The sequence below is a fragment of the Macrosteles quadrilineatus genome, unplaced genomic scaffold, assembly GCF_028750875.1.
Source record: "Macrosteles quadrilineatus isolate MER2022 unplaced genomic scaffold, UCM_ALF_1.0 Scaffold_3__2_contigs__length_128488019, whole genome shotgun sequence".
Classification (NCBI taxonomy): Eukaryota; Metazoa; Arthropoda; class Insecta; order Hemiptera; family Cicadellidae; genus Macrosteles; species Macrosteles quadrilineatus.
The window spans coordinates 125,171,652-125,188,290 of record NW_026542596.1 but is presented as its reverse complement, the minus strand read 5'-3'; the positions used below and the strand labels follow the sequence as shown (position 1 = coordinate 125,188,290).

Genomic DNA, 16,639 nt, shown 5'->3' with positions numbered 1-16,639 from the left:
TTTTAAAGAGTGAAATTTAAAAAAAACATGTTAATCTCTGTTTTACCTTAAAAGGTTTGGTTTGCATTGTATTAAACGAACTTAAGCATCCGTCGAGTTTAGATGTTTAAAGAAGAACTTACAAGAAAATGTAATGAGCTTAAAACGTTTAATGCAACTTTCATTCTTTGAAAGTTTTATCCGATTTTCAGTATTTTAAAAATATTCAAGAAGTTGGTAGCTAAACACATCATCTCCTAGTTTTTTGAACCCATCACCTAATTTTGAATATATGCAGGCGAACTCTTATGTGTGGTTATTAGTTTTTGTTTTCAATATTATTTTTACATAAGTGCAAAATATGTACAATAATTAATTGTAAATCAAAATCAAATACAAGTTCTAAAAAAAGTTATTTAGAACCTTGCGAAGACAACGTTTTACACGTTTCACGTTGCAAACATTACATTTTAAAATCCATTTTGTGTTTTGTACTGTATTTCTCATAAGGAATAGCATGGATTTCAACAGATCATTATTTACAATGAGTTCAGTATGAAAACAGTACCTAGAATGTACTCCATCTTTTGTTGTCTTATTAGAGTAATGGTAATGGCAATCTCTTACAAGTTTTAATAAAGCAAGTTAGTTTATACCCTTGACATGTAAACAAAAATATAATTGTAAATCATAAAAATCTGTAAATACGAAAACAGGTGAATGAGATAACACTATTGTAGGTATTTTACTTTTTTATTTCTGACACATGACAGTACATTACCCATGCTGAAATAAATCTTTTTCCAACCACCAAAGATACCAAAGTAACTGACTAAAAATTGTAAAAAAATCAACTAAGGAATCATATTAACATCTTGCTTTTCGCAGTAAAATAAATATAATTTTTCGATTCTATTGGCATTAAAATACTTTCATGTAAGAAGGTTTACATAAACATCATTATTCAAGTTAACTTATAAATAAATGTTTTTCTTACTACTATATATTTAGCTTTTCCTTCAGAATACTTGCTTTTGTTTTGGTCAGTATTTTTAAATGATGACTGAAGTATTGCTTTAATTCCTGAAGAACTGAGATCTATTTTCTTTTCAGGATGACTCCCTTGACTAACCATGGCCAGCGTTGGGAATGACAAGTTATCCGACCCAAAGAGCAAAGGATAAACATGATCCACAGTGTCATTGGCAACAGCATGATTACGATTTTCAAGGTGATACGACAAATCTTCGGTAGCTGGTATCTCATACACAAGCGTGCCAGTATACGCTGGATATTTGAAGTAATCTCTTCCAATCGTTATCGGATTAGGAAGTGTAATTCCGCAAACACAAGTGTCATTACGTACTATCGATGAAGAACTAATTGCAGCAAAATTATTTACATTCATAACTGTACTCGCACCATTACCCGTCGAAGACGCACCCGAACCGATAGTAGACAATTGGCTTGTGTGGGATGATGCACCTGCACTAGACAATGCTGATGATCCAGATGTTGATTGTGACGCACTATGAGCAGCTGATGAACTTAATGACGATGCTGAGGAGTCAGCTGTAGACGCTAGACTCGAATGGGATGTTGCTGCTGCAATTGAAGATGCAGAAGACCCAGATGTAGATTGCGACCCACCATGAGCAGCCGATGAACTTAATGACGATGCTGAAGAGTCCGCTGTAGACGCTTGACTTAAATGGGATGCTGCTGCTGCAATTGACGATGCAGAAGACCCAGACGTAGATTGTGACGCACTATGAGCAGCTGATGAACTTAATGAAGACGCAGAAGACCCAGATGTAGATTGCGACGCACCATGAGCAGCCGATGAGCTTGAGGATGACGCACCCGAACTGGTAATAGACAATTGGCTTGTGTGGGATGATGCACCTGCACTAGACAATGCTGACGATCCAGATGTTGATTGTGACGCACTATGAGCAGCTGATGAACTTAATGACGATGCTGAGGAGTCAGCTGTAGACGCTAAACTCGAATGGGATGCTGCAGCTGCAATTGACGATGCAGAAGACCCAGATGTAGATTGCGACGCACCATGAGCAGCCGATGAGCTTGAGGATGACGCACCCGAACTGGAAATAGACAATTGGCTTGGGTGGTATGATGCACCTGCACTAGACAATGCTGACGATCCAGATGTTGATTGTGACGCACTATGAGCAGCTGATGAACTTAATGACGATGCTGAGGAATCAGCTGTAGACGCTAGACTCGAATGGGATGTTGCTGCTGCAATTGAAGATGCAGAAGACCCAGATGTAGATTGCGACGCACCATGAGCAGCCGCTGAACTTGAGGATGACGCACTCGAACCGGAAGTAGACAATTGGCTTGTGTGGGATGATGAACCTGCACTAGACAATGCTGATGATCCAGATGTTGATTGTGACGCACTATGAGCAGCTGAAGAACTTAATGACGATGCTGCGGAGTCAGCTGTAGACGCTAGACTCGAATGGGATGCTGCAGCTGCAATTGACGATGCAGAAGACCCAGATGTAGATTGCGACGCACCATGAGCGGCCACTAAACTTGAGAATGACGCACCCGAACCGGAAGTAGACAATTGGTTTGTGTGGGATGATGCACCTGCACTAGACAATGCTGATGATCCAGATGTTGATTGTGACGCACTATGAGCAGCTGATGAACTTAATGACGATGCTGAGGAGTCAGCTGTAGACGCTAGACTCGAATGGGATGCTGCTGCTGCAATTGACGATGCAGAAGACCCAGATGTAGATTGAGACGCACCATGAGTAGCCACTGAACTTGAGGATGACGCACCCGAACCGGAAGTAGACAATTGGCTTGTGTGGGATGATGCACCTGCACTAGACAATGCTGATGATCCAGATGTTGATTGTGACGCACTATGAGCAGCTGATGAAATTAATGACGATGCTGAGGATTCAGCTGTAGACGATAGACTCGAATGGGATGCTGCTGCTGCAATTGACGACGCAGAAGACCCAGATGTAGATTGCGACGCACCATGAGCAGCCGCTGAACTTGAGGATGACGCAGCCGAACCGGAAGTAGACAATTGGCTTGTGTGGGATGATGCACCTGCACTAGACAATGCTGACGATCCAGATGTTGATTGTGACGCACTATGAGCAGCTGCTGAACTTAATGACGATGCTGAGGAGTCAGCTGTAGACGCTAGACTCGAATGGGATGCTGCTGCTGCAATTGACGATGCAGAAGTCCCAGATGTAGATTGCGACGCACCATGAGCAGCCGATGAGCTTGAGGATGACGCACCCGAACTGGAAATAGACAATTGGCTTGTGTGGGATGATGCACCTGCACTAGACAATGCTGACGATCCAGATGTTGATTGTGACGCACTATGAGCAGCTGATGAACTTAATGACGATGCTGAGGAGTCAGCTGTAGACGCTAGACTCGAATGGGATGCTGCTGCTGCAATTGACGATGCAGAAGACCCAGATGTAGATTGCGACGAACCATGAGCTACCGCTGAACTTGAGGATGACGCACCCGAACCGGAAGTAGACAATTGGCTTGTGTGGGATGATGCACCTGCACTAGACAATGCTGATGATCCAGATGTTGATTGTGACGCACTATGAGCAGCTGATGAACTTAATGATGATGTTGAGGAGTCAGCTGTAGACGCTAGACTCGAATGGGATGCTGCTGCTGCAATTGACGATGCAGAAGACCCAGATGTAGATTGCGACGCACCATGAGCAGCCGCTAAACTTGAGGATGACGCACCCGAACCGGAAGTAGACAATTGGTTTGTGTGGGATGATGCACCTGCACTAGACAATGCTGATGATCCAGATATTGATTGTGACGCACTATGAGCAGCTGATGAACTTAATGACGATGCTGAGGAGTCAGCTGTAGACGCTTGACTCGAATGGGATGTTGCTGCTGCAATTGAAGATGCAGAAGACCCAGATGTAGATTGCGACGCACCATGAGCAGCCGCTGAACTTGAGGATGACGCACCCGAACCGGAAGTAGACAATTGGGTTGTGTGGGATGATGCACCTGCACTAGACAATGCTGATGATCCAGATGTTGATTGTGACGCACTATGAGCAGCTGATGAACTTAATGACGATGCTGAGGAGTCAGCTGTAGACGCTAGACTCGAATGGGATGCTGCTGCTGCAATTGACGATGCAGAAGACCCAGATGTAGATTGAGACGCACCATGAGTAGCCACTGAACTTGAGGATGACGCACCCGAACCGGAAGTAGACAATTGGCTTGTGTGGGATGATGCACCTGCACTAGACAATGCTGATGATCCAGATGTTGATTGTGACGCACTATGAGCAGCTGATGAAATTAATGACGATGCTGAGGATTCAGCTGTAGACGATAGACTCGAATGGGATGCTGCTGCTGCAATTGACGACGCAGAAGACCCAGATGTAGATTGCGACGCACCATGAGCAGCCGCTGAACTTGAGGATGACGCACCCGAACCGGAAGTAGACAATTGGCTTGTGTGGGATGATGCACCTGCACTAGACAATGCTGACGATCCAGATGTTGATTGTGACGCACTATGAGCAGCTGCTGAACTTAATGACGATGCTGAGGAGTCAGCTGTAGACGCTAGACTCGAATGGGATGCTGCTGCTGCAATTGACGATGCAGAAGTCCCAGATGTGGATTGCGACGCACCATGAGCAGCCGATGAGCTTGAGGATGACGCACCCGAACTGGAAATAGACAATTGGCTTGTGTGGGATGATGCACCTGCACTAGACAATGCTGACGATCCAGATGTTGATTGTGACGCACTATGAGCAGCTGATGAACTTAATGACGATGCTGAGGAGTCAGCTGTAGACGCTAGACTCGAATGGGATGCTGCTGCTGCAATTGACGATGCAGAAGACCCAGATGTAGATTGCGACGAACCATGAGCTACCGCTGAACTTGAGGATGACGCACCCGAACCGGAAGTAGACAATTGGCTTGTGTGGGATGATGCACCTGCACTAGACAATGCTGATGATCCAGATGTTGATTGTGACGCACTATGAGCAGCTGATGAACTTAATGATGATGTTGAGGAGTCAGCTGTAGACGCTAGACTCGAATGGGATGCTGCTGCTGCAATTGACGATGCAGAAGACCCAGATGTAGATTGCGACGCACCATGAGCAGCCGCTAAACTTGAGGATGACGCACCCGAACCGGAAGTAGACAATTGGTTTGTGTGGGATGATGCACCTGCACTAGACAATGCTGATGATCCAGATATTGATTGTGACGCACTATGAGCAGCTGATGAAATTAATGACGATGCTGAGGATTCAGCTGTAGACGCTAGACTCGAATGGGATGCTGCTGCTGCAATTGACGACGCAGAAGACCCAGATGTTGATTGCGACGCACCATGAGCAGCCGCTGAACTTGAGGATGACGCACCCGAACCGGAAGTAGACAATTGGTTTGTGTGGGATGATGCACCTGCACTAGACAATGCTGATGATCCAGATGTTGATTGTGACGCACTATGAGCAGCTGATGAACTTAATGACGATGCTGAGGAGTCAGCTGTAGACGCTTGACTCGAATGGGATGTTGCTGCTGCAATTGAAGATGCAGAAGACCCAGATGTAGATTGCGACGCACCATGAGCAGCCGCTGAACTTGAGGATGACGCACCCGAACCGGAAGTAGACAATTGGCTTGTGTGGGATGATGCACCTGCACTAGACAATGCTGATGATCCAGATGTTGATTGTGACGCACTATGAGCAGCTGATGAACTTAATGACGATGCTGAGGAGTCAGCTGTAGACGCTTGACTCGAATGGGATGTTGCTGCTGCAATTGAAGATGCAGAAGACCCAGATGTAGATTGCGACGCACCATGAGCAGCCGCTGAACTTGAGGATGACGCACCCGAACCGGAAGTAGACAATTGGTTTGTGTGGGATGATGCACCTGCACTAGACAATGCTGATGATCCAGATGTTGATTGTGACGCACTATGAGCAGCTGATGAACTTAATGACGATGCTGAGGAGTCAGCTGTAGACGCTTGACTCGAATGGGATGTTGCTGCTGCAATTGACGATGCAGAAGACCCAGATGTAGATTGCGACGCACCATGAGCAGCCGATGAGCTTGAGGATGACGTACCCGAACCGGAAGTAGACAATTGGCTTGTGTGGGATGATGAACCTGCACTAGACAATGCTGATGATCCAGATGTTGATTGTGACGCACTATGAGCAGCTGATGAAATTAATGACGATGCTGAGGATTCAGCTGTAGACGCTAAACTCGAATGGGATGCTGCTGCTGCAATTGAAGATGCAGAAGACCCAGATGTAGATTGCGACGCACCATGAGCAGCCGCTGAACTTGAGGATGACGCACCCGAACCGGAAGTAGACAATTGGTTTGTGTGGGATGATGCACCTGCACTAGACAATGCTGATGATCCAGATGTTGATTGTGACGCACTATGAGCAGCTGATGAACTTAATGACGATGCTGAGGAGTCAGCTGTAGACGCTTGACTCGAATGGGATGTTGCTGCTGCAATTGAAGATGCAGAAGACCCAGATGTACATTGCGACGCACCATGAGCAGCCGCTGAACTTGAGGATGACGCACCCGAACCGGAAGTAGACAATTGGCTTGTGTGGGATGATGAACCTGCACTAGACAATGCTGATGATCCAGATGTTGATTGTGACGCACTATGAGCAGCTGATGAAATTAATGACGAGGCTGAGGATTCAGCTGTAGACGCTAGACTCGAATGGGATGCTGCTGCTGCAATTGACGACGCAGAAGACCCAGATGTAGATTGCGACGCACCATGAGCAGCCGCTGAACTTGAGGATGACGCACCCGAACCGGAAGTAGACAATTGGTTTGTGTGGGATGATGCACCTGCACTAGACAATGCTGATGATCCAGATGTTGATTGTGACGCACTATGAGCAGCTGATGAACTTAATGACGATGCTGAGGAGTCAGCTGTAGACGCTTGACTCGAATGGGATGTTGCTGCTGCAATTGAAGATGCAAAAGACCCAGATGTAGATTGCGACGCACCATGAGCAGCCGCTGAACTTGAGGATGACGCACCCGAACCGGAAGTAGACAATTGGCTTGTGTGGGATGATGAACCTGCACTAGACAATGCTGATGATCCAGATGTTGATTGTGACGCACTATGAGCAGCTGATGAACTTAATGACGATGCTGAGGAGTCAGCTGTAGACGCTAGACTCGAATGGGATGCTGCTGCTGCAATTGACGATGCAGAAGACCCAGATGTAGATTGCGACGCACCATGAGCGGCCACTGAACTTGAGGATGACGCACCCGAACCGGAAGTAGACAATTGGTTTGTGTGGGATGATGCACCTGCACTAGACAATGCTGATGATCCAGATGTTGATTGTGACACACTATGAGCAGCTGATGAACTTAATGACGATGCTGAGGAGTCAGCTGTAGACGCTAGACTCGAATGGGATGCTGCTGCTGCAATTGACGATGCAGAAGACCCAGATGTAGATTGCGACGCACCATGAGCAGCCGATGAGCTTGAGGATGACGCACCCGAACTGGAATTAGACAATTGGCTTGTGTGGGATGATGAACCTGTACTAGACAATGCTGACGATCCAGATGTTGCACTATGAGGGAAGGATGCAGTTGAACTCGAAGCTGAATTCGAATTCACCGATCCAGACCCAGAATTAGATGATATTAAACCTGAGGTTGATGACTGATTCAAATTATAAATAGATTCATTTGAGTCGGTATTAGTTCGCTCTAACTCATAAATAGCAGCCGTTATGTTGTGTGCTGGACATGTACAACCTGATTTATGTCTTGTTGCTATTTCGACAAGTTTTGAGATTTTGTCTACTACATTATAACTGCTTGATTTATCATCCGTTCTTATGATCCCTTCCAAGTATGTGTGAAGTGCTCTGTCAACCGGATATCCAAAGCCTGTAACACAATTACAGTATTATTATATAAAACAAATGTTATTTTACACGTATTTAGATAAAATATTTTATTTTTAATTTGTCTAAATCTGTATACATAAAATCCAATGTATGTTTGTAGTTTGTCGTTAGTTTGTCCTCTATGCGTTTTTATACCGGCTAACCGAGCGTGATGAAACTTTGAAGAGTTGTTCTATACACCCCCGGGAAGGTTTTTGTTCCATTCCTGTTTTTGAACTCCCATGTAGCTCTGCCCCAGGGGCTCTGGAATTTTCCATGTTTACCTTATTTGAATTAATATTTCAAAAGAATCTATGAATATTGACAGCAGTTTCAAATAATAAACCATTTAGTTGGGTTACTATAATGATCAATAGCATTTAAAGTTACAAGGTTTAACAACAGAGAGCAACTCTTTATTTTGCTGTTCTTCGCGTTGCAAAGCACAGGTAAAGCAGCTAGACCAAATGAAACCCATAAATTCACAAAAAGATTGTAGATTTCCTATTCTATAACTTTATTTTTAGTTCTAACTGTTACCACTAGCCAACCTAAAGTAAAATAGTGATAGTTTTCGTTAAAGAAAAAATAATACAAGGTGAAACTGAAGCAACCCTGCTACTCGCCTGATTCTCAACAGATTTTATCAAGAAAGAAATCTTATACATATCATGTTTAAATGTTTGCCCCTTTCAAAACCAATTTTTCTATCTATTTATCTTTGCAGCATCAAGATGAAATGTTTTAACATATATCAGAGGACATTATGTCAAAAAATTTAGGTTTTTATGTTGCTTGATTCTACTTTATGATAGCCTATCTAACAATGTTCAACAAGGTTATCAGAAAACTAACTGGACTATTGGCGAATTTGGTTTAAGGGTATTAGTGAAAGTAGATAGAACGGGAACAGTATTTTAGTAAAAAGCATTATGATTTTTTTCCAAAGGGAGCAGTCCGAAGCTCTTGGTAGAAAGGCAGTTAATCTTTCAAATGAAGTCCCTATGTCTAATTAGCTTAGGTGCCAACATTTTGAATTGATTTAATACTTGTTACTATACAAAAAAATAATGTATGAGATGATGTTAGCCCGTAGTGAAGTCACAACTTCAGCCGGTTCATAACAAAACTCAACAAATTATGTCGGGCAAAGCCGACGGGTAACAGCTAGTTTATGATAAAACTCCTAAACTGTATGTAACTAAAATGTATATATGTAAATATTTGTGTATATAGTTGTATATAGGTACTGATTATTCTATCCAGTGTAATAAAATATTTCAATAAATCCAACAAACATAGTTTTTTAGATATAAATACAGCTAGTTGACAAATATGATTGAGATAATTTAATTTAAAAACTTATCGTATTCATACATTAATTCTTTTATACGTTCTTCCATGTAAATTATTGTAATAAGTGGTTGGCTTTTAATGGAGGTCATTATGGTCTTTGGATCTATAAAATTAAGGATAACAAATTATTCATACTCCAACCTAATCACTTACTTTTAATAATAGTAATTATTTAAGGTATTTCAAGTAATATTGAAGGTAAATCTAGTATGTATTGTTTCACACTAATACTGAAGACACGGCTAAGTGCGGTATTCAATCTTATGCGAAACATATTAAAAATGAGATAATATGTTATTTATTTCAATTGAATATTATTTACGGGCTAACAAAATATTTATTGGCAACTGATAAAATGTTGGCTACGTTTATTTTAGGTGGTGTTAACAAGGGTGGTCTTAACAAAACAAATGCACTCGTCTGCATTTAACTAATAAATTACCAAAAAAATTTACTTTAATCCTACCCTCAGTATAAATATTAGTTTCAAGACTAATTTCTCAAAAAACTTTAAAGCTGAATCGTAAGTGACCTTTTGGTAAGCATTCAACCTAAAAATTAGTTTCGATAAGATGACTACTTCGATAAGATGATGAAGTACTTCATATAATGGAATTTTTTACTGGTGTTGAAGAGGGATATTTTCAAGTGCTAATTCCTGGGAATTTAAACTAATAGTAATTGGAAAATACTGAAGGGTTTGTTGATGGTAATGTTAATGGGATCTATTTACTTTTAGTTGTTTAAAATCTTCGTTTACACCGAATTACAGATTAAAAATACTTATATTGGTTAGTCTATGACTTAACTAGTTAAGTCTAATGAACTTATTTTTTATGTATTACTGTACTCAACAATACAAAAATGTTAACAATACCGATAACTTGGGACTCTCCATGTCAAAATGAGCAGTACCCGGTAAGCTTTGTTTAGTAAATTATTTCCATACCCCTCGAAACTAACAAGATAAAAAAAAACATGTAGTTTAGACAAACATCTTAGGAAATATAAAAAACTTTGATAAAGTATACTGTTAACTTGCAATAGTGAAGGTTACAAAATAATTCATCAACATTTTTTATAAGAATCCGGAACTTCAGTCCCGAAACCTGGGATCCGAATCTTGTTAATAATGCCAAAGATGCCTCGGTGGTCTAACAACGTATTTATAAAGAACTTACACGTCTTATTCCGCGGTGAGTGGAAATTGGTATTGTACAAATACTCCCATTAAAAGCACCCTGATTTAATTTGATGGATTGCATAGGATAAAACACATAAAGTTGTGTCGTAATAGAACGATTTATACAAGTCGTTAGAAAATCTGCTAAATGTTTGTTGTGTTGATGAATCAGTAAAAAGACTGATGGCTAGAAGGAAACAGAACCATCCATTAGGACCACCCAGTTTATTCTTATACTCATTCTAGTTATCTTCGGAACCAGGATACACGTTTCGGTTAGGCAGAAATATTTGCTGCGTTATCAATTGCAATAAATTTCGCGAAAACCTATTTTGCGTACGACAAATAGTTAGCAATATAACGCTTTCACCAGAGTTATTCTTACTCGCTGGCTAGTGTGATAATTTGGATTCCGTGATGATGTACATTATCTAAATTTGTAAAAAAAAAAAAACTAAAATAAGTGGTTTGTTTTTAGGAACTTTGGCAGGAGATAGAAAAACTGTGGGAAAATTGTGAAAAAAGTTTTTATGAACTCCCCTATACATACCTCCGAAGAACAAAAATACATTTATTTATCCACAGATTATGAAATCCCACTTTAGCTCAAATAAATGACTAATTTAAACTATTTTAACTATTTTATTTTGGTTGTTTTGTGTTTATCGAGTCCGAAAATTATTTCAAACAACTTTCATACGCTATTTGAATTTGACTAGTTAAGAGTGAAAACAAAGTATTTGTTAAATTAAGTTAGAGCACTGTAAACCTCTTGGTTTCTAAAGTAATACGACAAGAGAAAAGACATTTTCTAACAATCTCAATGAAGTACACAATGAGAAAATTGGCCCCTTTAAGGTTTTTGTTTTATGTGCATACATACGGTTGATTTAATATTTTTTTTTCTCTAGGAAGGAAAAGATGTTGCATGGATTCAAAATACATTGCATATGTTCAGAATATTATGAGAACGCACTAAACACCCTTGTGTGCAACAAGTTTTATAAATAGGAATTAAATCGCATTATATTTAGATCGAAGCATAAATTGAGAGTGTTTAGTTTACTATTTTTTTTTTTATTCAACCAATTGTAAAACTAGTCCATCCAATTAAACATTAAATACATTAGCTTATTGAGACAAGTGTAATAAAGTTCAAGTTAAACTTTAAAAAAGCTTAGAATTACAATAGGGTGATATCTATTTTTACTATTCAATGATAATGCCTTAGTGTATAAGAGTAGATTTAGGATATTAAAATAGACATCTCATCTCAATGGACCGGTTGTAATTTGTTGAATCAAGTACAGTAGAATGTAGTCGAATACGCCCCTCACAGAGTTTCTGTCAAAATTTTAATCCTCCCTTACTTTTGGGACTAGTTGATGTGACAAAAGATGAAATTTAACATGTCGTCATTTCAGTTTGGGTTGAATTTTAAATAAACAACGTTTATTTTAACTCCAAAACTTGCTACTGCTATTTAGCAATTAGATTAAGATTAGTTAATTAGATCAACTTATTTAAGTTGATCCTTCTTTAAATAGTCACAAAGGTACACTTTTAATAAGATGGTGAGGACATATTTTGAAAACTTTACACTACGTAACTACCTTTAAAAACATTTATAACTACGACTTACCTGATTGAAAGGTTAACAGAAGGAAGAAAGTCGCCGCCTTCAGACGCAGGGTGTGAGCAGACGCCAACCCCATGTTGCGAACCTTACCTCATTAACTGATCATCGTGCTATTTATACACCCTCCTAGTCCACTAACACATAATCAAATCTAGAGTCGTTTAAAAGCCACTTGTAGTGATTTCGACTTTTTTCCTTAATGTATCAATTTACACGTTGGCTATTAATATTGTTTACTCAGAACTAATAGATGAATGAAAGGGACGCGAGAATTGTCACATCTACGGAGATCGTTGAACTTTAGTGCTCACAATCAATTCTAGATCATACACATTGAAACCTTAAAAGATACGCATGGTTACCAACGTGAAAAATTTATTCAACCTCTAGTAAAAGGGTTAACACTATTTTGAATCAGGATTATACAGTAAAAACAACAGTCTTGGGTTGGCACAGTCTTAAAAGTAATGGACGCAGATAGTATGATGTTACTAAACGATTTCACAAAAGTGCATTGGCATTTGTACATACATTTTTTTTGTAATCAGTCTTTTATTAATGTTATTACGTGAATACTTCTGAAAAATAGAAATTCTTTAGCCTTTAACATGTCGCCAAAAAAGTAATTAAAAGTTAACAATGTGTGAGTGGTAATTTTATGATCTGCTTGGGAATTTTGTTACTAGCAAGTTAAATACAATAACAGCATATAATATCAATTTTTGCCATTCAATAAAATAGTATTATGATATTGTTACGTTTATAATTTAATTTAAAAGAAAATGTCAACATACTAAAAAAAATCAATGAACTGAATGAAACTATTTTAATTATGAAGAAGTTAGTAACAAATTAAAAAAAATGATGTGAATTGTATAAAACATGTTCTAAAAGGGTTGTAAACAACTACTGAAAGATCAAGCCTAAGCATTAAAATGCTAGCTTTTGTGAACATTATGTTAACATTAATTTGGGTTGAAATTTTATGAGTTTAAAAAATTATCGGAGAAAATAAATTAGATATGCCTATAAATAACTTATTGATCAGCATCGTACGTGTTATTAAATTTACGGGAAGTAAATAAAAGATACGTCTTATAACACTTAAAACATATATTCACGCTTATACTCTTACTCACAAGATGGTAAATATACAAACCACTTACCATCTTTTTTGTATATTTACCATCTTGTGAGTAACAGTATAAGCGTGAATATATGTTTTAAATGTTAAAAGACGTATCTTTTATTTACTTTCCGTATATGCCTATAGTCGAAGTCAATGGAACGCCCAAATATAACATTACCTATCCAGATTCTACGTTGATTAAAAGTAAACGTGACTTTGATATTTGTACTAAAATAAATTATATACTGAGCTCTGCTCAGGAATAATCATCATTTACCCATTACATACATTGGTAACCATATACATAAGCTATTCAATTATTTATCCAAAAATTATTCAAAAGCTACAATTAATTGTTTACATAAGAAGCTACGATTCTTCACAAGATTGTATCGCCATTTTTGTAACCAACATGGCTGCCCATGGTCATGGTTTTTAACTGTTAGTAAAATTAACTTTTCAGGAAAAGTATTTCACTTCCATTATTATATTGCAAACCTATACTTGATTAAATAAACGTAATACTCAGTGCTTTATTAGATCTACCTACTGCATGGAAATGGATGATGAAATAGGTATAAAATAATGTACAAAGAGAACTCACAGACGTTTTTGAAAAGAATCACGGAAGAAATAAACATGGGACTTGGAGATTATGCATAAGCTTTGCTTGAAAGAAATAAGTAAAAACCTCTGTACTTTTTGACACTGGTGGGCTATTTACCAGTACTTTAAAACTCAGTAATATACCTTTTGTGTAGCAAATTCAGCTGTTTTCTTAAAACATGAATGCATATTAAATACACAATCAGTACCCATAGCATTGCAATAGAATTGTTTTATTGTCACCGTTGCCTAGCAACTATTTTTTTCTCTGATTCCTCAAATTATATCTTTACATAACCTTAAAGTTGTAGTTGTGTTGACTATAGGGTATAGTGTGGTGAAATAGCGTTCGTACCACGGACCGAAATGGTTTTGCAGCTATCGATCGTTTTAAGTTCTTGACTTCGTCTCGAACTTAAGAACTATCGAGAGCCGGAAAAACCTCATTTTCGGCCGTAGGTACGAAATATACTATTATACTAAGCTATCGATATTTTACTAAAACCCAAATTTTATTAGTTTCATTGTAGTAGCAAACCTAGGTACTCTTTAAACCTAATGTTATTTAAATTGATTTAATTGAAAATGAATTCAGACAAATGGAAATTTGCTTAGTTGGCAGGATTGCTGCGGTGGGGCAAACGTAATAAAAGACCAACATTTTAATCTTTGATACTATTAACATTGTAGTTTTTATTTTTGATCCTTATCAACATTTCAACATTTTCAATGATTTGTATTCAAAATTTAATGTAGAACACGAAAAAAGTCACCATCTACTTAAATCCGTGGGTCGCCGGATTTCTACCCCCGGATATTTACCCCCATGAAAAAACGCCTACGTCACTTTGACGTCACATGAATGGGGGTAAATTTCCGGCCGCGAACTTTTAGGATGGATAAATTATTATTTATTCAATCAACTCGCATTTCACGGTTTACTTAACAGTTGTAATTAATCAAAATGATAATAAACCTGACACCGGAACTTTACCCCCGGAATTCTACCCCCAGACATCTACCCCCGGACATCTACCCCCGGACATCTACCCCCGGATATCTACCCCCAGTGGTCAAATCATAAATGTCCGACCCCGGAATTCTACCCCCGGAAATCAACCCCCCGTGCTACACTACGTATCGGCCAATATTCATTGTTGTAGTTGATTTTAGTAATTGGCTTATAAAAATAATCAATGGCTCTTCGTTTAATAATTACACTCTAATATCTAGTATTAAGCATGTGATATGTCGTTGTCTTGTTTAATGTCATCTATCTTCCCAATTCATTAAGCTGTTACTGATTTAGGTGTAATTTTTAAACTTAAGATTCAATGCAACGCAAATGGTAATTAAAAGGATATTTTGATAAAGGGCTTCAAAAGTTGAACCCATAAGCATTTGATTTATTTTCAGACAGTGATTTAAATGGTTGACCAATTTTCACATACACTAATAGCTAACAGCACATGAACGAGCGCAGATCGTGAAATTTTAAACATAACACTGAAGGAGGTTATTTCCTGATTACTAGTGGTAAAAATGCAATTAATTGTTGATAAAAAGCCTGCCACAGGTTGATTAATGAATTAATAATTTTTCACTATCAATTACCTTCTAGTAATACGAAATAGCATAATCCCTATGTCGTAGACACTATCCGGAGTTTTACATTGACCAAAAAGTCTAGTTGCTTACACAAATAATCAATGGTAAAAATGAAACATAAACATATTTTATGATTGGTTTTGGTTGTCAATGCTGGTTGTAAAATAACGGAGAATAATATAAGAATAAAATAAAATTAAAAGAAATAAAAAAGAATAAAATTGGATATTTCGGGATAGGGAAGGTATTTTTACCTCATGGTTCTTTTGGGTTTACGAATTTATGTAATTGAAATTAGAGTTTAGTACGAACATTGCTCAAAATTATATATTTTTTGGTCCTTTTTACATTTCACACATTAAAGACGCCAAAACAAGTCTTTATCTCAATTTCTGCTTTGTCTGTCAAGGCCCAGAAGGCATTTTACGTGGCCTTCTCCTCAAAAACTAGAGCATCGATCGTGATTCGATTTAAATAGTCTTTTTGGATTCGGTGGATTGACACGAGTCTCTTAAGCCATTAAAATATGGCCTCACTACTTTTGAATTAAAATAAATTTTGTTCAAAACCCCAATTTTTTGCATTTTTGTCTAGTTTACTCCTAATGTTTACCAGTAATTTATGAAATACTAATAATTAGTTTGTAGAATACGACATCTATGAAATAATGAACAGCTGTGAAAGATGAAAAGTTGAAAAATTAAAAATGGTGGATATTCAATCAAAAAGATAGTTTTTAACGCTTTTTTAAAGTCTTTCTAATAGAAAATTAACATGAAAGGCTTAGGGGTCAACCTTTTGAAGCCCTAATCAAAATATCCTTTTTAATTACCATTTTGCTCTGCGCAAGATCTTAAGCTTTAAAATGACACCTCAATCGTAACAATCGGCGAAGTAGGTCGGGTGAAAAAGGACTGTTACAGCTTATTAAATTAGGAAGATAGATAATGTTAAACAAGACAATGACGTATCGCATGCTTTATACTGGATATTGCAAGACAATGATTAACCGAAGAGCCGTTGATTTCCGAGGATAGAATTCCGGGGTCAGATATTTATGATTTAACCACTGGGGGTAGATGTCCGGGGGTAGATGTCTGGGGGTAGATGTCCGGGGG

The 16,639-nt window shown here is 38.4% G+C and overlaps 1 protein-coding gene across 1 annotated transcript; it reads right to left on the bottom strand.

Moving 5' to 3' along the window:
- Positions 1-732: 732 nt before the first annotated feature.
- LOC128989532 (platelet binding protein GspB-like) lies at positions 733-12,254 on the bottom strand. The gene is made up of 3 exons (XM_054411429.1): positions 12,182-12,254; positions 1,112-8,001; positions 733-738 (listed from the first exon to the last, which is right to left on the bottom strand). Exons 1-3 carry the CDS (start codon positions 12,252-12,254, stop codon positions 733-735), a joined length of 6,969 nt encoding a protein of 2,322 aa, XP_054267404.1.
- Between the last annotated feature and the right edge of the window lie 4,385 nt (positions 12,255-16,639).

What these genes read in the sequence shown, in the direction of transcription:
- LOC128989532 (XM_054411429.1), bottom strand. Translation starts at nt 12,254, where the DNA reads ATGGGGTTGGCGTCTGCTCACACCCTGCGTCTGAAGGCGGCGACTTTC. An exon ending in TCTGTTAACCTTTCAATCAG is followed by an intron (nt 8,002 to 12,181) that starts GTAAGTCGTAGT and finishes ATTGTGTTACAG; the next exon opens with GCTTTGGATATCCGGTTGAC.